This window comes from Ammospiza nelsoni, chromosome 4 (genome assembly GCF_027579445.1).
Source record: "Ammospiza nelsoni isolate bAmmNel1 chromosome 4, bAmmNel1.pri, whole genome shotgun sequence".
Lineage (NCBI taxonomy): Eukaryota > Metazoa > Chordata > Aves > Passeriformes > Passerellidae > Ammospiza > Ammospiza nelsoni.
In genome coordinates, this window is record NC_080636.1 from 65,927,411 (window position 1) to 65,948,964 (window position 21,554).

Consider the following 21,554-nt stretch of genomic DNA (forward strand, 5'->3'; position numbering starts at 1 on the left):
AGCACCAGCCAGTAGAATATTGTGCATATTTCAGACAGTCCCTTCGTCTCCCACCTACTAAAGACAACTCCTTTTTTGCAAGATCTTTCCATTTTATGATTTCTCAGCTTTCTCTGCGTGCTCTCATACATGACCGCCTTTCCTGACACATTCCCTGGATAATTTCACCACTGAATTCCAGTTGTATGCATGGTAAATAGAGAGCGCTTTTTAAAATCAGGGAGGATTTGTGCTATTGCTAGAATAAGAATTCTCAAAACCAGTCTGAAGTCCCCAGTTCTCTGGAAAAAAACAGCCAAATGATGATCACAAAAAGCAATTTAAGATGCAGCTCTCTGACAGATGTTAAAACCAACACATCTTCTATGTAAATGCAGTAAATTTATATATATAATTCTTCCATTATTCAAGTCTAAAACAAGAAAAACAAAACCATATTTTCTCTTTACACCAAGATTATAAATTAAGACACGATAATTGGGTGTTGTGAGGTTATGGAAATGCTAATGGCTGAAAGTTTTTGTTCCAGCATTACAGTTTCTTTTTTTTCTTCTTTTTTTTCTTCTAATGAATTCTTTTGCTCATTTGAGACAAATACCATTTCTGAAGAAAGAAATGTGGGTGTAAAAAATTACTACTTGTTTTTTTCTTCATGGGCCTTTGATGATTTTATGCTGACTCTAAAAAGAAGTTTTGTATAATCTTAGCTGCGACAATGAACAAGCACTGTTTGAGCTACGGGGGAGATAATGCAAGAATATAAACTCACTACATAATTTTATTTTTCCAATTCAAAACTGAACTTTATTTGCAGCCCTGAATTATTCTTGCTGGTTCACTTAACTGGGAGACAGAACTTCTTGGGACTCACACTTTGGTCTCTGCTATACAGCTGTCCCCTGTACACCTCTGTTCTGAGAAAAGGCGCTGGAACATTGCATGACAAGGTTTTATAGCTGAATTTCCACCAGCAGTGCTCCTCTTGCATTGCACTGCAGATGGAACACTCTCATCTCTGCCACAGAAGTTATTCACAGCGTGATGCCACGTCTTAAACTCATCTCATGGTTTTGTGCAGTTTCATTGTAAAATACATCAGAGGCTTAACTCTTCAGATAAAAAAACAGCGCTGAGAACAGGAAGGGGACACAATACTTTCACTTACTTTATCAGAGTGCATGAACCTGATTGTTGGTTAGTGAGGCCACGTAATCATCAGTCTTCCCTTCTGAGCCTTTATCCCACTCTGTACAGGGAGCCCAGGTTTGCATCAGGACTGGAAGCACCAGCAAGAAAACGTTTTCCAGGATGCCAGATGTCTGATAGTGGGGGGAAAAAACAGAAAAAAAAATCAAAACAACCCAAAACCGTTGTTTTGAGATGGAGAGGCTGCTGCCAACTGAGGAATCAAATGCACAAAAGTTGCACCCATCTCCTTCTGACAGGAAAGACCATCACATGAAGAAGGAAACAAGCCAAGTCTAGATGCAAAGGGAATAAGGTGAAAGGAGGAGGGGGCCATAGCAAGACTTTGAGGACCGTAATCCATTTAATTTGTAGTGGCAAACTGGTTTGTAGACCTCAAGGAAAAAAAAATCAAAACCACAAAACAAACAAACAACAACAAAAAAAACAACAAAAATTCCTGCCAAAATAAAATAAAAAATGTCAGACTTCTGAAAACTTTCTTCTAGTCCGTATTTGTTTCTTTGTGTACCATTTTTACCTTTAAAATTTCCAGTCTAAGTTTTGGTGACTCAACAAAAGGTGTAGGATGTCAGGAGGATCTGGGCTCACATTCTCTGAGTGCCACACGGAGCGCTGGACCTGGGCTACCTCATCTGAGGATACTCAGCAGAAGGCTTCCACTGTGTGCAGATCAGATGAAGTCTGTCAAGCACTGAGAGAAAACCATGGAGGAACTCAGGGAAAAGTCCAATCATCCTGCAACTTCTCAGGCCTCTGCTGTACCTGAAGCTCAGGTGTGACTTCCATTGCTCCTAATTGTGCCAGTGCTCTCTGTAGATAGGCTTCAGGTCTGCAGCATTTGCACAGACTCATTTTATTTCTCTATACCTACAAAACTTTAATTTCAGGGGAGTGAGCTGTGATGCAGCTCTGTGTTTTCCATCAACAGCAAATTCCAGCCACTGAATAAGGTAATGGTCTGTCACACTTCAAGGACTGAAAGATCCTAGACACATTCCACAATTTATAGAGGTAACACATTCCTGAATACAGCACATTACAGATGCTGCTACACACACAGCATTAAAGAGAGGAAGCATTCTGATTTCTTATATTCTTTCCACTGTGAAAGGCAGGTAGGGATTTTTTTCCTTTTGTCCTCTCATGCAGAGAAGGCATCAATTTGAAAAGCTGCAACTTCACAGTATCTTGTGACAGCTAATATTAGAAAGTTACAAGCATTGAAGTTAATTACCAAGTGTGGCAGTCTCAGTCCCAAACCACATACCAGCTCTGTAGCCATGTGCTTTGTGCCCCTTCCTGATTAGAATTTTAATAATGTATCTACAGCAATTTCACTTTTCCAAACACATCTGTTGCCAAAGCAAGCCACATTGACTTCTAAGACGACTTTTACAGGATAATTCTGACATTACATATTCAGTGGCTTGACACCATGAAATATATTAAAAGTTGATCTCAGATTCAGCTTGTTTGAAATGTTTAAATATAGGAAAAAAAGCATCTGTGCAGGTTTGATGTCCAGAAGTATAATGATGATAAAAATCAAGAAGTGTAGTATTTCTAATTAAAAATCCACTTTCTTAGACTTGTATTTCTAAGAAATGCTCTTTGCTATTCAGCATGTTGCCTCCAAAGGGTAGGTATACAAAGAGAAGACAGGAGAGATTTGGAATCAACATAAAATATAAAAATACCAAGTTGCTATCTATTGTGTATTTTAAGAGAAGTCCTCAACCTATGTTGTATCTATAGAAATACTAACACCCCAGAAAACCTGGAAAATTTATTCCTTAAATAAAGGAACTGAGTAATGAATCTGTCCTGAATACACACAGATACCCATGTTATTGCATAGAAATATGTCATTTTTACACATCCTTAATTTGAAACTTTGTAAGATTCATATTACTGGCACTCTGTGAAATACCTCTTAAGGATTAGAGTGCCTAAGAGTAACAGTGTGACCAGCTCAACTCTGTGCATCAGTACAACTTCTGTGCATACTCGTGTTACAATGATTATAGCCTTTCCAGGCATCATGAGAATATTTTTGGAAAGTATGTCTTCAGTCCCTATAGAGCATCATACAATATGATAAAAACACTTTTTTTTTTCTTTTTAATGCAAGAAATGCTGTTATTGCTGTATACAGAAATCTGTTCCCATCAGCTAAATCACTCCCACTACACATTTTCAAAAGAGGTGTATACTCCCTGTATTATTTAGATGAGGAAACTGAGAAACTGTGCAGCTTCTCAGAATTAGGGAATGAGTGTTGCAGAAATAACAGCCAGATCTGGGTTTCCTGAGCTTCCAAATATGTTCACTGTTCACAGGACTTTTGTCTCAGGGGCAAAATGCTTTTACACATGGACACATTTTGAGGCTAAGCACAAGAAAGTGAATGAGTCTGGTATCCTGACTCATGTGGTCTCAATAGGAGATGCATGAGGCAAGTCACAGAATTCACCCAACTAAGTATGTACAGGGGAAAAAGGAGAAAAAGGATTCTTAAGTCTGTATTTTCATGATTTCTGATTATTGCTTCTTTCCCAAATATGTGCCTTTGAAATCAAAAGTTTATTAATTTGGTTTGTTGGTGGTGATTTTATTGTTGTTGCTTTTAAATATTATTTATATGTGTGTAGTCTTCCTTGCAATATCACCTTAATTTCCTGCCTATTTTCCTTTTTTCTCATGAAGTCATGAACAGACAAACATGCCAGCCTTGTGGCACAGTCTTACAGCCAGAACTGTGCACTAGGGACTTATGCCCAACCATTATATTGTGGAAAGGATTTTGTGGCAACTCAGGTGAAAACAAAGTAGTTGAAATATCTCTAAGTAACCTGATTGAGAGAAGCATAGCAAAATATGGTGTATTAAAAACATTCCTTGCATATTAAAAACCAAATTGATATGGTGCCATGGGGAAAATCATCACTTAAATGATGGAGAAGATGGGATTTGTTAAAAGAATTAAGAAGCTGGCAGCCTGCAGCAGTAAGTGACATGCCCTACTTTACATTGCATTCCCCACATTTTGAAAAGCCATGTCACACCAAACCACACTAACAAGAGACTCTGTTCCTGTGGCTTGTTCCAGTGCTGTTCTAAGCACATGGAGAAGCAGAGTGTTTAGAGGATTATCAATCCTGCCAACACAAGGAATTCCTGCACTACTTCCACAGCAGAGTCTTACCAGATGAGCATGTCAAATACGCTGCATTCTCATCTGAAGTTGCCTATTATTTGCAACAGAAAGACAAAGATACCTTGTGGATCTTAGTGATTCCTTTGGAGAATAGAGAGGGGGAAAAAAGTCCAGCTGATGTTTTTTCCTTGCTCTGATAGCACTGTTTGGTTTTTTTTCAAACACAAAGCAACTCCTTGATCTGCCTTTCTGCCAGCAGTATTTGCCCTGAACCCACAATCCACTGTAAGAAGTACAGTGGGAACTTGAGGAGCTGCTTCCACAGTTGTACAAACAGGCAGCACCCAAAAGCTGGTGCATTTTCAACTCTAGTCTGCAGCTACATCCCACCTCCTTTCCCCTTAGCAATGCCAATGTAGAGGCACACAACCTGCATAGCCACCAACACTGCAAAAAGAAACATGGTCTTGTAGATTGCTGATAATTGATTACTTCTGTTTTAAAATACCAAGAATACTAAGGACTGCATTAAGCAAGGGAAAAAAACCCAATCATCTGTTTTAAGGAACCTCTAGTGTACTTTGTATGTGTCTCCCTTTGGAATCAGAAGATTTTTGTGTGAATGAAGTCCAAAAGGAGAAGAACACCACTAAATCTGTCCTACTTCTCTCTCAGTAGTGATGTGCTTGCTGTTTCTTAGAATTTGCCCATCTAAGAGAACTGAAGCCACACTGACTATGTGGACTGCATACCTTCCTGGATTTCTCATGTTGTTTGGGCAGGCTAAGAGCCTGTCTTTGTGGGTGGCAATCCATAAAATGGCCTTACTGGGTTTCCTCTAAGTAAGAGAAATTCATCAAAGCACATCTTAAATTACTTATTATGGCATCATCTTAGGCTAAAATGAGAGCCCACATCAGGAAAGAAGCTGTAAGGGATGGGAAGGCGTGGGAACTGAAAGATGACACATGGTAAGAGATACCATGTGCCTAAAGAGAAACTGCTCTTTTGGTTTTCCAAGATCTAGCCTGCTTGGTATACCCTAACAGGCATCATGGAGAGCTTGTTTAGGGTGTGTGCAAACCAACTGGGTGATCACAGGGACTGCAACAGAACAGCAGCTGACACACTAATGTGACTAAAATGCAACTCCAGTTAACTCTATAGATACTAAAACTAATGGCTACTTGCAAAGTATTTTAGCCTTGCTTTATTCAAAGTCAAATAAAAATGCTAAATACACCAATTATTCTTATGTTCAATTAGATTAAGGATTTTACTTCCTTAGATTCCTGATAATTTCTTACTAGACTTGGTATTTCCATGGGAGCAGTACAAGGCTTCCTTTATCAGCTGCAGGAACCCTTTCTGCCTGCCCATCTGTAATAGGCACAGTTTTGATTTTCTCTTTGCCATTTCAAAATTAAAGAAATATAAAAACAAACCAAACAAAAAGGATAGGTCACCCACTGGAAAAACAGGGCTAAAAAGCATCCTAGGCAATTTTATTGTACTCTGTACAAGATGATGTTCTGACAGTAGATTTTATGATCTTATATCTAAAGCCTCATAATAATTGTCACTGACACAACTTACAAGCTAGTGAAAACAAAACTTCGATTTTCAAGAGTCATGTAGAGAACAGTGAATAACTGGTACCTTTCCATTGCTGATGTTGAAATTCATTAATTAAGGTGTTACTGTTTGTATTTTATATGTAAATTCAAAATGTTTCTTCTGACAGAAGAGAGAAAAATGCATATCTCAGGAGATGCTTGAAGAGTCCTGTAATTATCACATGTTTTCTAATGCTGTAGCTCATTTCTGATCTGGTATTTTATTTCAGCATAGGACTGCAGAGCAAGGGGACCCCAGCTGTTTTACAGTACCTGTGGAGCAGGCTGATACTGCCACCTTGGGGAGGACTTTTTCCACATTGGAGGAGTCCATGCAAGTGTCATGTAAATCAGTTTGATTTTTCCCTGTCATAATCCTCCCAAGAAGATAACTTATTAAAATCCTCTGCCTGTGCAGTTGTAGGACCTTCCAAATGTATTCCAACTTGGATTGTATTCCATTCACAATAATACTGGAAAGAAATGATTTTTTTTAAATTTAGCCAAGTTTTAGAGCTCATTCAGGTAGTGCATCTTTTACGCCACTCTTAATTTTACTGCCATCTTGCCATTATAAAAGCCCTGTTCTGCATCCAGCTGGGCAAGCTGTATTTTGCATACAACACTCCCCTGCTTCTGGTATTCTAGTTTTTTTGGTAGTCTAAATCCTTGTCTCTGCCAGCTTAAATTATCTAGTGGGATGTGACTGCTAGAACATACATGACCTCAGATGTCATAAGGGGCATCACTGTGCAAAGGAGCAGTCCAATGTAAAACACAGATCTAGACTGGCAATTTAACCAAAATCAAGATCCATAATTTAGGAGACTGATCTACCCTTTTGCTTTGCAATTGAGTGACTCTTCATCCATACTTCTTTGAGTTTGTATTCACCAGCAGTGAAGGACCTTGCCATACACTTTATGCATAATGTGCCTTGAGACACAAAGGCTGTGCACAGCACAGAGCTCTAAGGCAGTGGGAACCATGAGAAGTTGCCTCAGGTACACACACAGAACAGGGACAGCTTTCATGTCTGGCTTCTCACTAGGAGAGGCAGGCCCAAGAACACTTGAAAAACATTCAGTAATAAAGTTTTTTCCATGGTCACCTTCAGCCAAGTAACCCAAACGATGAACTCACTCATGACTCACAATGTGAATTGACAGGAGGAGCTCCCACCTTCTGCCAGAGCACTGGCTGTGCCTGTGGCTCCACAGCAGGACACAAGGGGCTTTGAGAGGAACTGCAGCCCCCCTTCACTGCTGTGGCTGGCAGGAACAGCCCTGGTAACGTGGTAAACCAACACTCACAAGCTCCCACACAGAGCTACACCTCAGATGACAATGTCCCCAGCCAGGACTGGACTCTGGAAAGCACATTCCTCTTTTCCTGGCACCACATACAGCTTACACACCAGATTTGTGTTCTTACTGACAAGTATCTCAATACCCTTGGAGTAAACTTCTGCCTGCACCTCTGGGATTTACAGAGAGATGGCTGATCACTGTAAACAGATAGGACAGGCTCATCCACTCTCCCATTCTAAAACTACAGCCTGGTCATTAAAGCACAAATTAGCATTTATTTTCTAACCAGTTACTTTCCCACTTGTGGAAAATTGGAGAAAAACAAGAGATAGGTCCTTCTGGACAATCTTCTATTTCTGGTTTGAATGCTACTATAGCATGGCAAATAATGATGCTTGCAAGAAAAATTATTAGGCTAACAGCCATTAGCTAATGCATACCACTGGCAGTTCTGCAAGAAGATTTCTGTTTTCTTCCTGGTTCACAAATAATTTCTGTATTTCAATATATTTGTTATTATTTTAATCCATTTTTGTTAAGCAAACATCGTTATATCTGCAAATGATTTACACTGTGCTATGAAAATATTGTAATTAGTAATTAATAGCAAAAATAAGAGAGTGCACTTCCTATTCACATGCACATATGAAGACACATTCAAGAACTTGCAATACAAAGGAATCCCACTACTACATTTATCATTTGCACATTTAACTGCTGGTGGAATTAATTTACTTTTAAAAATATCAACGTCATGCAATCACTTAAGTGACTTCAAAAACAATACTTGCAGCTGAGTTACAAAAATTCAACCGTGCCAATTACTGACCAAACATATGCAATTGAATGAGGAGCTATCAGTAATAAATTAACCAGATTAACGTGTACGTAACAGTCTCAGCGTGGTACGGGGCTGCTGTTAGTTTCAAAGTTCACATATGAACTTCTTCCTACACTGCACATGTGGTTTATGAATGAAGCCTGAATGAAAGAAGACATTAAGGGAAAATAAGGTAAGTGACCCAAAATGAAACTAATCTAAATATTTAAGCGTAGACTGCTTACAGGGAAAATACACCAAATCTTTGATTATGATTTAAAAAAGGAATGGATAAATCCATACTTCCTATTATTATGCTACAAGTGTACAATGCATATCTAGACTGATAAATAACTGAAGACAACCATTTCATAAGATATATTTCTTAAAAGGAAATTGATCATTGAAAAATCAAAAAAAACCCCTCACTCTGAATCCAGTAAGGCAGATTATCATATACATATTCAATGCTGACTGTAAAAAAGTTAGTATGTTACTAGCTCTTGCATCTTTGGTGTTGTACTGAAAATATTCATTTGGGCATGGAATTTACGAGAGAGAAAGCTTAAACTGAACAGCAAGAATCTAAATAATTAATCAGAGGAAATCCCTGTCTGAAATTATCCATGGCCTCTCTATGAGTAACTAAACATAGTATCTTAAAACAAACAAAAAAAAATCTTTCTGAAGTTCACAAGTCACAGAAACTTAAAATCCACTATAGGCCACTATGGTTTTACCTTATCAAACATGTCTCAATTTATTTAAATAAGAAGTTTTCCTGTTAGATGATCAGCACACACCAAAACCCCTTCAGATACTGGGTTACAGAAAAGTACAAAGAGAACAAGAAGTCTTGTTTATGAACAAATAGAGTAACTGGAAATGATCCCAAGCCAGCTCCCTCTCTCTATCCACCAGTCTATGTTTTTCTTTTCCACTTGCTGCGCTAATAAGTTGGTTTAGTATACATTTCCAAAATTTCATTTTCATGAGATTGGCTATTTCAATTCTCCTCCTTTTAATTGACGTATTTTTCTGCATCAGAAAGCCCTTCCAGACTACTGTCTATTTCAACATCAGTGGTAGCTGACGAAAAATATATTTTAAGCTGTGAAAAAGTGCTCCCTTAAAATCTACTTCTCCTTGATTACTCTTTTTCCTAAAGCAAGTAAATATTTACATCCTGAAACACCGTCACTTAATAACAGCAGCCCCTATATGTCACCATTCTTTTCTTCCTTCCCCAGTTTGCCTCCTTCTCCTAACCTACCACTGTCCCAGAATGGCAACAGTGTTTTCCACAGGTGTTCCCCAACTCCTTGTCTCTCTGTTGCCTCGCCACAACATTATTGCTTCTTCCTAAAACTCTTTTCACATTTCAGGCAGGGAAAAACACTCAAAAGACTTTGAATAATGGAAATTCTTGCCTCTTCTTCCCCCCCACCCCCTGAAGCTATCTGAAGTACCTAATGCTATTTGTACTTGGTGACAGGTTTGTGGATAAAAACACTGACAATGGCAGACAGCAATGAGATGACCATCAACCTTGTTGTGCTTGGAAAGACTCAGACTGGCAAAAGTGCTGCTGGGAACAGCCTGCTGGGCAGTGCAGACTTCGAGAGCCGTCTGTGCCCCAGCTCTGTGACCACGCGCTGCAGCCTGGGACGCAGTGCCCGCGTTTCGGGGCTCACCCGGAGGAACGGCCGCGAGTCAGCGCTGCGCGTCCGAGTGCTGGACACCCCCAGCTACCCTCACAGTGCTCTGAGCAAACAGCAAGTGAGGGACACCGTGAGAGCAGCCCTGGCTCAGCACTTTGGGGAGCAAGGCCTGCACTTGGCCCTCTTGGTCCTCAGGGCTGACCTGCCTCTGTGTCCAGATGAAAACCATGACACGGTTCAGCTCATCCAGGTAACAAAATAAAAAAATAGAAGTCTGCCCTAATGGCAACTCTTTCATCTTCAGGTGACAATAGCTATGGAAGAGTTGACTCTTCCATATAAGAAAAGTGAAATATTTTCTTCCATAAATGAAAAGTGATTTTTTTTTTTCCAACAGCCTAATTAATGAATTGCGAGTGGCAGACACTAATTTCAGAACAAAGAGTGTAATAGATTTTGAGTCCTCAGCATATCAAAGCTCTCTCCTCTCTTTCTGAAACCGGTAACTCAAGACTTCCTTGTGCAGCTTAAAGGAAAATTTTGTATGTGCTTGGCATTTTTCATCCCTAGGGCCTAAGTCAGATTAATCACTATCAATACACCAGGTGTTTTTTGACACCCCACTTACCTTGGAAGTAAGCAGACATCCTTTAAAGTGGTTTTATATACCACAGCATTTAGGTTACAGAGTTAAGGTCACTGCAGTGTCCTTTATCACCAAGGTAGGCTTCCTGTCATATACAGGAGTTAGCAGGACTGCTCCAAAGAGTAATTCCATTTCCACCTGTAAATTGAAGCCCAACCTCTCTTATTCTTATTAAAATTTTCTGTACTTTCTGAAAGAAAAGCAGCTTGTTCTCTCCAGTCTCCTCCATCAGATAAATCACAGAAGCTGAAGAAAAGCTCTCTGGCCTATTATTTAAGGTGTTGCATTTGATTTGTGTTTTTCCTGAATTGCTGAGAATAGTTGAGTTTTATGGATCACAGTTGGAACTGAAGTTGGTGTTACATAGAAATTCATCACTTATTTTTTCAACAAAAGGTGCTTCAATGTTTTCAAAAACATCTTTTAAAGACCTCTAAACAGTGTGGCAGTATGAATATGTGGCAACTACTGATTTCAAACTAATGTGTGACATGGCCAAACAACCACTTTTCCTTACTTACATGAACATTTTTTAACTGGAGACATTCTGTTAACATCTGTAGCCAGGGAACAGAGAACTGCTAGTACTGCATGACCACATATATCCACTGAAAGTGGATGTCAATGTCTCAGAAAGGTGAAAAAAGACCCAGAAATTTCAGCAACTCGGATAACATGAACTGGATTACTGCCAGGGGGAAAAAAAATCCATACAAGTAAATGGTCTGGTAATGTACTAAGCATATGAAATGGGAGTGGGGAAAAGAAATAGGAGATAACTAGTTAAAATTTGCTTTTCATTACAGGAACTTCTGGGTCCCACGTGGAAGGATTTCACTGCAGTCCTACTTACTCATGCCGACAAGGCAGGAGAGGCTGGATACAGCGAGGAAACATATTTGCAGAGCGCCTCAAGTACCCTGTTGTCACTTTTGAGCTTGGTACAGCATAAATACATCTTCCTAGACAACCACAACAGCATAATCAGAGAGGAAAGAAATATTATCTTAAGAAAGCTCTTGAATTTCATACAAAGAAATAATTATCAAGTACTACTTAAACACAGCAAGGAATAAAATTAGCTTTAAGGTGCTCACTTGGCTATTTTCTACAGTAGGTAGCATCTAACAGAAATAAAACAGTAAAAGCCATCAACTGAAAAACTCCACATCCATACCAAACATCATTGAACACACAACTAGAAATATCTCTTTAGCCTATCAAACTACTTGCCCTCCACAGAGGACCTCACACTACTGCATTCAAAATCTAGATTCAGCCACAAAATCAGAGCAAGCTAGTGATCCAAAATCATGCTCCTAATGTGTGTGTAGTTACACATGGGATTTTGCACTACACCAGACTGTATATTCCAGTTTACACAGAATACAGATCTGGAAAAAGAAAATAAAATTTAAAAAGAAAAAAAAAAAAAAGAAAAAAAGAAAAAAAAAAGAAAAAATGCATGAGTTCAGACTCAGGAGGCCTCTTTGCTCAATTCTTCAAGCCTTCAGAAGGTTCCTCTGAACTTCCATTTCTAAAAAGAGCTTTCCGGTACTAAAAGCTAAGATTTATCTGTTGTAAAAGTATTCCCTACCATGATTCAAGATTAGTTATAACTGAGTTCTTGAATGATTTTACTTAATAAGACATTTAGCATATACATTTTACAAGGCAGATAAAATGGCTTCCATGTGCTTAATACTATTCAGGACATTTAAAAGAACTAATTGCTATTACTTATTACCAGATGCATGAAAAACTAACAGTTTACAGGCACAAACAAAACTCATTCAAAAAGAAAATCTGTTCACATCCTCTTTATGCCTGTTCCTTTTAATTTTATATCACTGTCATTTTGTTTTCTCTCCACTTACTGGATGAAGTTCAAAGCCTGCAAAATTTAGAAAGGCTCAAGTTTGTTTTTAATTTTAGTATTTAAAAGTGTATTTACTGTTTCAATGGTTATACAGCAACAATTTAATTTAATATTATATGCAAAAATATCTGAATTATCTTTACATAGCTACTTAAAAGAGTTATTGAAAATGGATCTAAAATATTTATTTTCATATTACTGAAAGTAAGGAATTAAAATAATGATTTTGAGGCTAATAGCCTAGCAACATGGCTATTTGTACAACATTGAAATAATTCTAACCCTAAAAATTGAAGAAGCTATTTCTGTTAAAACCAAAGCACTTTTTGTACAAAACATCATTGCATAAAAGCACATTAAAACAAAACCAAAAAATCAATTCATTTTATACCTGTTTGAGCATTGGAAACAGAATTTTTTTTTTGTTTGCTTGCTTTATGGGTTTTCTTGCAGGCTGGTCTTATGGGGTTTGAGGGTTTTTTTATTTTTTATTAGTTCCAGGAATCTGTTATTAATTATTTCTTAGTCCTACCTATTGGTTTGAAGGATATACCTAGGTGGACTAGATAAAGAACTATTCTAGCAAAGTGGCAGCTTTGATCTCAATGAAATTATAGGAGTTTAGTTCTGGGGACATGAAAATGTGTCCACTTGAACATCCTAGGGCATAAACCACCATAGCTTAATCTTCCAGTTACAACTGACTGCAGACTACAGAGAGAACACAGGCAAGAACAAAGTTGCAGAGGCTTACAATACACCTGAAAACTGCTTGGAGGAAGAGGAGAAAAACTATTACAAAGTGACCAGAAGAATAAAGACAATTGTGATCTTCACTAACCAGCTGCTAGTCCTGCAATTAGCACACAAGGAACACGGCAGAATATTTTCCTTATTTCCTTTAGCTCTTGCTAAATAGAAGATCTACACCTTCAAGCTGTCCAGAAAATTTACTTGCCTGCCTGTGGTCCCACCACAAACAAGCCTTGGCAATTAAGTTATGAGCACTGAGTGGTTAATAACTGCTGACAGCACACAACCTCAAGGACAACAAGCCTAGTGAATGAGTGAATTGTCAAAATGTTGGAGACATAATATATTATGGAAAAGAAGTAAAAAAAATCCAGGTCTTAGCCATACATTTAATGTTTTTTATTCTGCTTGCATCACTTTCCATTTCAACATCTGTACAAGTTTCTAATAACCATTTATTTATTTATTTATTTATTTTATTCCGCTGTTTGCCATGGTCTCTGCCCTGCACACTCCTTTCCCTTTCACTTCAAATGGAACTCCTTTGTATGTAGCAACACACTGGTCATTGGTATGAAGATCAGGTTGGATTTGCTCCCAAATCTTCTTCTTTGGATTAAGTTCCTTCTCAGGATCTCCTGTTTCAAAACAAAGAATAACCTCATAGCACACAACTCAGAACAAGAGCACCATGTACTTACACATCTATGACAGCCCACACAGCATCACTGCACACACTTTTAAGGGATAAAAACCCTACCATTACTTTTGATTCTCAAAATGAAAATTTTAATTGGAGTTAGGAATTGTCTAGGAAATATCTCCTCTCTGAAAAAGAGGATCTTTCAAGTATCAGATACAACAAAGGTCGTATCAGACAACAAGCACTGTCAAAAGGAAGAAATTAAACCATTGCTGTTAGTTTATACTACAAAAGAATTCCCAAGAATTAAGTACATATGGACCACAGAAGTACACTGCTCACCAAGACAGGTTTGTCAGCATATTAACTTTAGAAATGAATGATGTTTTTATAAGAAATTAAATGCACTTAGCAGATGCTGTTACAGTTGTGGAGTACTGAACTTAGACAAGAATAGTCCAGAGGTAGAATACTGACATATAACTTTTGCCCCGAGTGACACACTGTTCTGCTATGCTTTGTATTGTTTGATGACAAGTTGTAGTGCCCAAAACAACAGAGGCAGAAGAAATTAGCTAGTTTCAGCAATTATGGCCTCAGTCTTGACAAGCCTCAGTTTCCTGCTTCCATGGATATATAATGATAAGATACCTACACCCTACTGGTATTGACAGTAACTAACTACATTAGCAAATCTGATTATTTAAGGATCTGAAATGACCACAAAGAGCAGACTTCTTCTATTAATGTTTTGAAATATTGTCAACAAATTAGATAGCATAATGAAGAATATTTTTCCTATTTTTAAATAAGCATGAAATTCAAAGCACAGACACAAAGCAAACTAAATACAAGAATTTTAACATATCTTTTTCTAATAGGTGGTTGAAATTCATCACTGCTTGCTAAGTCCTGACTAACTCACCAACCAGTGGTTAAATCCACTATTCTCATTCCAGCCTGTCTTATGCCTTATTGGTATTCTCCTTTAAATGTTTTCCATAGTTCAGTCTACTTACATTCTCAATGCCTGCAAACCTGAGCTATTTCTGTCTGTATGGGTATTCTGTAATGTCTGGGTGTCTGTATTCTTAGTTTCTACATATGCAAGAGAAGCAGACTAAACCAGATTTCTCTGTGAAGTAAGCTAGCCTTATCAGAGTAGTATCTAATAATGCAGTCAAGTTATTTCACATCCAGATTGCATTTAGTATTTCAAAGAAAAATCAGTCACAACATTAATAATTTATTTATATAATATTTATAATTAATATTAAACAGAGGAAGAAATTTAAATACTCTAATTACATAATAATTGCACTACTAAATAAAAATTATTAAATGTTTAGAGCTGATTGTACATTTTCACAAAGATAAATCAGCTTAATGCTCAGGTTCATGAACAAAGGCAAACTTGGATTTAGACCACAGTGCATGCATACAAACTAATAAAATCATTAAATAGAATGTTAAGTGATCCACAGTACATTTTCCTTCCCCTCCTCAAATATAAAAAGCACATGATTTCTTTTTTTCAGTAAGAAAACCTCCTGACTTTTATTATAAAAAACAGGCTTTGGATGTTAATAAGTTTCTCTGGAATCCTGCATCAAGCTCCCTTGGGATCTGTGGTGAGCTCATATTAGATTAGCATAGGCACCAATTTTAAATACAACCAGAGCTTTAGGCTGTGCATTTTCCTATGCCTTCTCCTCACTGCATTCCTTCTTCCCAGAAAATATTCTTTAGAAGAGTTTCTATAAATAAAATAAATTGAAGCTTTTAATGGTTAAATCAGTTTTCCACTCTTTTTACCAAAAATGGGCCAAATAAGAGGTTCCAAATTTTGTTAAACATATCATTCCACTTCACAAATTATTACAAAAATTTTTCATAATAAGCAAGAAACCTCTCCACTTTGTAACCGTTAAAAAACTGCTGAAAGAATATATCTCAGCACAGCAAGGGGCAAAAGGACAGAGTGATGTGTGACTTTACTTAATGCCACTTGCCCTACAGTGGATTGTAACCATGCAGCTGAAGGAAAGCATGCATACACTCTAGCTTTGATTAAAAAAACCTGCTAACTACAGGCTAACCACTGCACTCCAGCTTTACCACTTTTCATTCTTTTAAAGAGATAGTAATCCACTAAATTGCTAGTCATTCTTAGACCTGAATGATAACTTAATTATCTAATTTAAGTAACAGGTTTTTGGTTCCTGTGGCATCAAAGTATCTGATACTGCTATCAGAAAAGAGATTTCACAGTTAGCTATAAATCTTCAAGTATTTTTGCCCTCTTAAGGCAATTACTGTGCAGGAGGTTATAGAATTTACACACACACGATAGAAGAATTCTTACACAGTTTAAAAATCAGACCTTTTCCAGAGAAGATGGATAAAAATTTGATAAAGTTCTTAATGCAAAAAAAGGCTCAAGAGACCCTGAAGATTCACGCACTGGAGTATAAAACACTTCAGTATTAAAAATTCCACTGAGGGCAAAGACATCAATTAAATAAACAAAACAGAACAGTACTCCAGGCAACAGCATTCCTTACCAAATCACTCCTCAATAACACTCAAGATAGTTCTAGGTAAACACTCCACTAGCTACAGAAAAAAATTTAATTGTTTTGAGACAAGATACCATTTGTTTACTTTGACTAAAATGGCCAAAGAAAATTAGTCTGTATCTCATGAATATTTTGTATAATGGAGAGAGAAGACTTAAAAATAGCTTGACTCCAAGCTGCTTGATAGACAGCTGTGTGCATTTTAGAATTGCTTTATTGTTGTTGGTGGTGCTTCTGTTGCTTCACAGACTTTCATACTTCAAACTTAAATAAGACCCAGCTGTCCTTTCTATTTTAACTTCAAGGGCTCCAACTGAATCTTTATGCTTTACAATTACTTTTTAAACAAAAAAATTGATCAGAATATAAATGGTTACAATTAAGCAGTGAAATTAAATGACATCTGACACAACAAGGAGTCTATCCTCCTGGAAACAGCATCAGGCAAGTGCCAGATGGTCTTTGAGGAGACAGCAGCAGCCAAGAAGCAGAAGGTTTAAACACAAAAAAGGTGAGTAGAAGATAGATGTTCAACCCTGTTAACAACTGAGAAACTCAGTTCTCCAGTCTCCAGTGAGCTTCCCCATCTCCTAATGAGTTTCCCCCAAATTTAGTTTACAACATCAATATTGAAAAGACAAACACCCAACAAATAAATTTACAGAAACAGATGTCACCATGATTTTGTAGGTCTCCAACTACCAATGGGTTTTTTTGTATCTTCCTACTCAAGATAGTAAAATCACAAATCTGAAAATTCTTTTAAATAAGTTTTATGTAAGAAGAAGATAGATCACTCTACTTTGTAGTACTAAGCATTAGGTAAATTTTCAAAGTCAATGATTGGCTTAAATCTCATACCTACAAAATTTTCCAAGCAGCTCTTTATGAAGCAGTAGAAAACAGTGCCACATTTCAGACTACAATCTATAGACCTGGATATATACACCTTGCAAAGGAATTGCAAAAACCTTCATTTGGCACTTAGCAGAGCCCCACGTCTTTGGCTCTCCACCAGAAGGAAACTGATATAATCCACACAAAATCTTGTCTTACTGGCTGCAAGTCATAACTTCAGAACTAGAAAAACTTACACACCATATTTAGCTTATTCTGTATCTTCTAAAGAGCAAAATGTCAACACGGTATTTGCATACCATAACACCTGGGAATTATTTTAGAACAAATATTTCTATAACTGATTGCTCTAGGAAAGCTTTTTCCTAAACAACTGGAGTCAAATAGTTCAATAATTTTGATGGATCTCACTTCATCAGTCATGTGCAAGAACAGATATGCTGGTGAACAGAAAACAGTGCTACTACCAGCTCTCACATTTTCAAATGACAGGTATATGAAGCTCCTTGAGATGTAAGTTTGGAGGAAGGCTGTATCTTAGACAAAAGCAAACAAAAAAAACCCTCAACCTGGGGAAAGAGCATTTTTGAGGGCTGAACCTGTACATCATTTTCCAGGGCTTATGCACTGGAAGTATTTATTCTACAACTTGATGCTCTCTTGCACATCCATTTCCACAGCAACAGACAGCAGTGTGAGTGTATTTGTACCTATGATTCTTGCAGGTAACAAAGGCCCCACATTTAATCCATCTTCACTCACTAGATGTGATAACAACTAGAAGCCATGAATGAGTATTCCTACAATGTAGTCAACGCAATTGATTGCTGAGGCATTTAAGATTTCAGTGCAGCTAACAAATTCAACTAGCAAGCTTGGTATATTTTTAATACAGAAACTAAAATGGAAAAAAATTGCTGTCTGACTGATTTCCTTTTAAAACAGTATTATTTTAAATTATTTTCAACTGGAGCATTAAATCACAGCAAGCTGAGCTATTTTTTTGATTTCATAAAACACCTAGATAGAGCATTGCTTCCCTTATCATATTCTAACCAAAATATATCTTTTTTTTTTAAGCATCACAATTTCACTCTTGAGAAGTATAAATTTACATATATACATACATATGTATTTCTGAAAGGTATTTCATGCAAATATGTTTAAGCATGGAGCTTGCCAAGAGGCTCATAAATCAAAACTCTGCTGTACAGCTAGAAATTGTCAGAAATGCAATAGTTTATAAAGGTTCATATGGCTGTATGCAGAAATAAAAGTTACACCATTTTCTCACATGTGAAAGCCAACTTTTGAACAATAAGCTCCTCCTGAACATGAATACTTCATTGATAAATGCACACACATACACTTTCACCCAGTATGGGAAATACTGGGATTTGGAGCATGTTCTTTCAAGTTTAAGAGATGGAGTGATCCTGACCAGAAGAGCACTGCTCACCAAGACCTCTGTGATTCACTTAACAGCCAACCTGAGTAGCTCTGGACTTGGGCTGTGCTGCAGAAATTCCTAAATTCCTGGGGTGCAGGATAAACCTAGGCAGCTGATTGTAGGAGAGGAGTCTACAGTCAGCTCCCATCTGACACCAGCAACTGAGCCACCTGGGAGTCCTCCCCTTTTTGGGACAGGGCAGCACCAAGATCTCACACAAGCTTCCTTTATGATTGACAGACACAATGAGTAAAAAGATTTGGCAATAACTCAAACAATGGAAAGGGAAGAAACTCTCCTTATGCACAGTGTGCTGCAGGTGCATTCCCATAATCTGTGACATGTAAGATTATTTATACTAGTCTCTCTTTTCAGACTCAGCTCTTAATAAACAGCATTTTAAATCAACATGATAAACCTATGATGCTTTGAGTTCCCAATATGCAGTCAAAAGTTAATAATTTTCATTGAGGTGGAAGAAATGGAAAAATGGATGAAAAGTCGTCTTTTGATAAAGTTTAATTTGGTAAAATTCTCATTTATATTCTGAAAAAAGATGGATTCATTAATTTAATTAAGTGGGGAAAAGTCCAATGTCTTTCTTTGGAAACCTAAAAAGATATTTTGCCCCAGACAAACAAACAAAAATCCCTGGTGATTTGAATATTACAGGCTCCTCTCATGAATAGGAGACGTTGTTCCAACCCCTTCTATCCCCACTATCCCTTCTTCCTCAAAAATGCAAAACTACCCAAAGTTCTGACACTTTCATTACAGGGAGGAGCTGGAATTAGGAATTTAATACTTTATCACTTACACTGAGACACTCTGAAAGATGCTTTACATTTGTTTGTTGCAATTTGCCAAGTACATTTATCCATATATATCAAAACTGAAATATTTACTGACACTTTAATAATGGAGTATTTTTCATTTAAGGTCTACACAACTTTATCAAGTTACAATTTTTTGACAGATGATAAAGTATTTTCAATCATTTATTTACACAATATTAGCATGGTAGTAAAAAAAATTCAAAACAAGAATTAATTCAGAAAATTTCAACAAAAAACCCAACGAGCTTTAAAAAAAAGCTGTTTTATGTGCTTCAACACTGAGGTTGTTTCTATTATTTTCCTAAATAACTACTTACCAGGAAAACCTTCAAAAGTGATTCTGTCCCCAGGTACCACTCCAGGTGGAGGAGCCAGAATTTCCACTTTTTCTGGGGAGCTGGCACACATCACCATTGCTTGAGATACTACTCCTCTCATCTTTGCAGGCTTCAAGTTACAGAGTAGCACTGCCATCCGATTCTGCATCTTGGGGGAGGAAAACAGAAGGATGTGAGTACTTAAAATGGCACGTGGCTTTGGGGACTCCCATTATTTTATTAGAATGAAAGAATTACAGTGATGAGATCTTACCATGACAACTGAAGCGTAAGAGAAGCACGTAGCAACAGATTCACAATTTTAATGGCTGGACACTAGTAACATAACATCTAAACCCCCTAAGAGCTGGCCAGTGAATAAAGGCTGAAATGTAACAGATTTATCATGGAAATATAAAATATTCAATTCATTAAATTAAAAACCAGGCGACGCATTTCACTCTCATTCCATCTTTATGCATTACTGACAATCGCTTTGGTCCACTTTCAATATAGCACCATTAACTAAACAATTTCTATTTAATGATGATAACAATTTAATGATGATAATACTAAAAATAACAACAAGTCTACAAATTAGGCCCATAGGTAAAAAATTCTAAGTGTATCCTGGAAGCTAAGAGGTCTTTTACATCACTTGAATCTTAAATTTTATCTTAGTTAACCCAAATGCTTTGAGTGGTTTTTATCCACTGAAAATGGCTGTATATACTGAACACTGTATTTGTTAGTGCAAACATGCAAAATGTTTCTCTGTTTGTTGTTTTATTTTAATAATTACAATAGTAAACCAGAGAAAATACTTTGCTGAGGAAAAACTGCTACAATTTAGAGTCTAAAACAAACCACACTTGAAATGGAATCAAAATTAAACCCTGAATATTCTTAAGAGACAAAGTAAGGATGTCTTAATTCCCATGTTACTAGTGCACATTATATATAAGTATTTAATATTTCTAGATTTTGGTCTTTGTGCATCACAGTACAGACTTTGAACAAAACCGGCAGGATTAATAATTGATCAACTATTTCAAACACTGCATATTTTCCAAGGACAACACCTTAAAAAACAAAATTATAAATAGCCAAAATGAAGCAGTTATAAGAAAGAGTTATCTTCCATCAGTTTTAAGCCAGCCCACTGACTGAAAATTTCTCAAGTTATTGCTATGGAAATAAGTAGCACAAAACACAAAAAACAGTTGTAACATGTCAGTGACTAAAATGCAAGTTGTAGCATTATCTAGCACTGAATAACAACTAATGAATGAAAGGCTAATTATTGGGTGGACATTACAATGATCTAGAACAAAAAGATTTCAAGGCATCTAAGTGGAAGAAAAGTTTCTGCTACAAAAATCAGAGTATATACTTCACAACAGATGTAACTGTAATGTATCCTCTTACAGTGAATGGTTGGAGAATAGCCCTTCTGGAGGATTATGGTGGCCTTTTCTCTTCTTGTTAAGTTTAAGAAACATTCCCTACATTCCTGTTCTTCACTTCTGATCACTGACATGAGGTTCTCTTAGGTTAAAGAGGACGAGGTGACAAAAAGTGACACTGAAGAACTGCCTGAATTTCAAGAACAATTGCTTGAAACAGGTATTGATGCTAGGAACACAGAGATCCACTTCAAAAAGCCAAATGCAGTGGCAGAAAAGCTGTCAATTCCTTCTGACATTTCAGGAATTTCCCCACAGTCCCAAGCTGCCGAAAGAGCTCAGCAGTGGCATGGTGCACCTTGTGCCAAGATCCTTCCACATCCCTGTTACTTGTGACACAACTGCTCATGACAA

The 21,554-nt window shown here is 37.2% G+C and overlaps 2 protein-coding genes across 2 annotated transcripts in view; one reads left to right on the forward strand and one right to left on the reverse strand.

Annotated features, from left to right (window-relative positions):
- The first annotated feature begins 8,231 nt into the window (after nt 1-8,231).
- On the forward strand, nt 8,232-13,429 carry GIMD1 (GIMAP family P-loop NTPase domain containing 1). The gene is made up of 3 exons (XM_059471372.1): nt 8,232-8,305; nt 9,608-10,023; nt 11,226-13,429. The coding sequence occupies exons 2-3, from the start codon at nt 9,631-9,633 to the stop codon at nt 11,493-11,495; spliced, it is 663 nt and encodes a 220-aa protein (XP_059327355.1). The 5' UTR covers nt 8,232-8,305; nt 9,608-9,630; the 3' UTR covers nt 11,496-13,429.
- The window catches only part of AIMP1 (aminoacyl tRNA synthetase complex interacting multifunctional protein 1), a 31,388-nt gene continuing 23,262 nt past the window's right edge, over nt 13,429-21,554 (reverse strand). Inside the window, exons 6-7 of the mRNA XM_059471371.1 lie at nt 19,735-19,903; nt 13,429-13,689 (exon numbers count right to left, since the gene is read on the reverse strand). Of these exons, the coding sequence (XP_059327354.1) occupies nt 13,523-13,689; nt 19,735-19,903 (336 nt within the window). The 3' untranslated portion in view covers nt 13,429-13,522. The remainder of the gene's footprint in view (nt 13,690-19,734; nt 19,904-21,554) is intronic.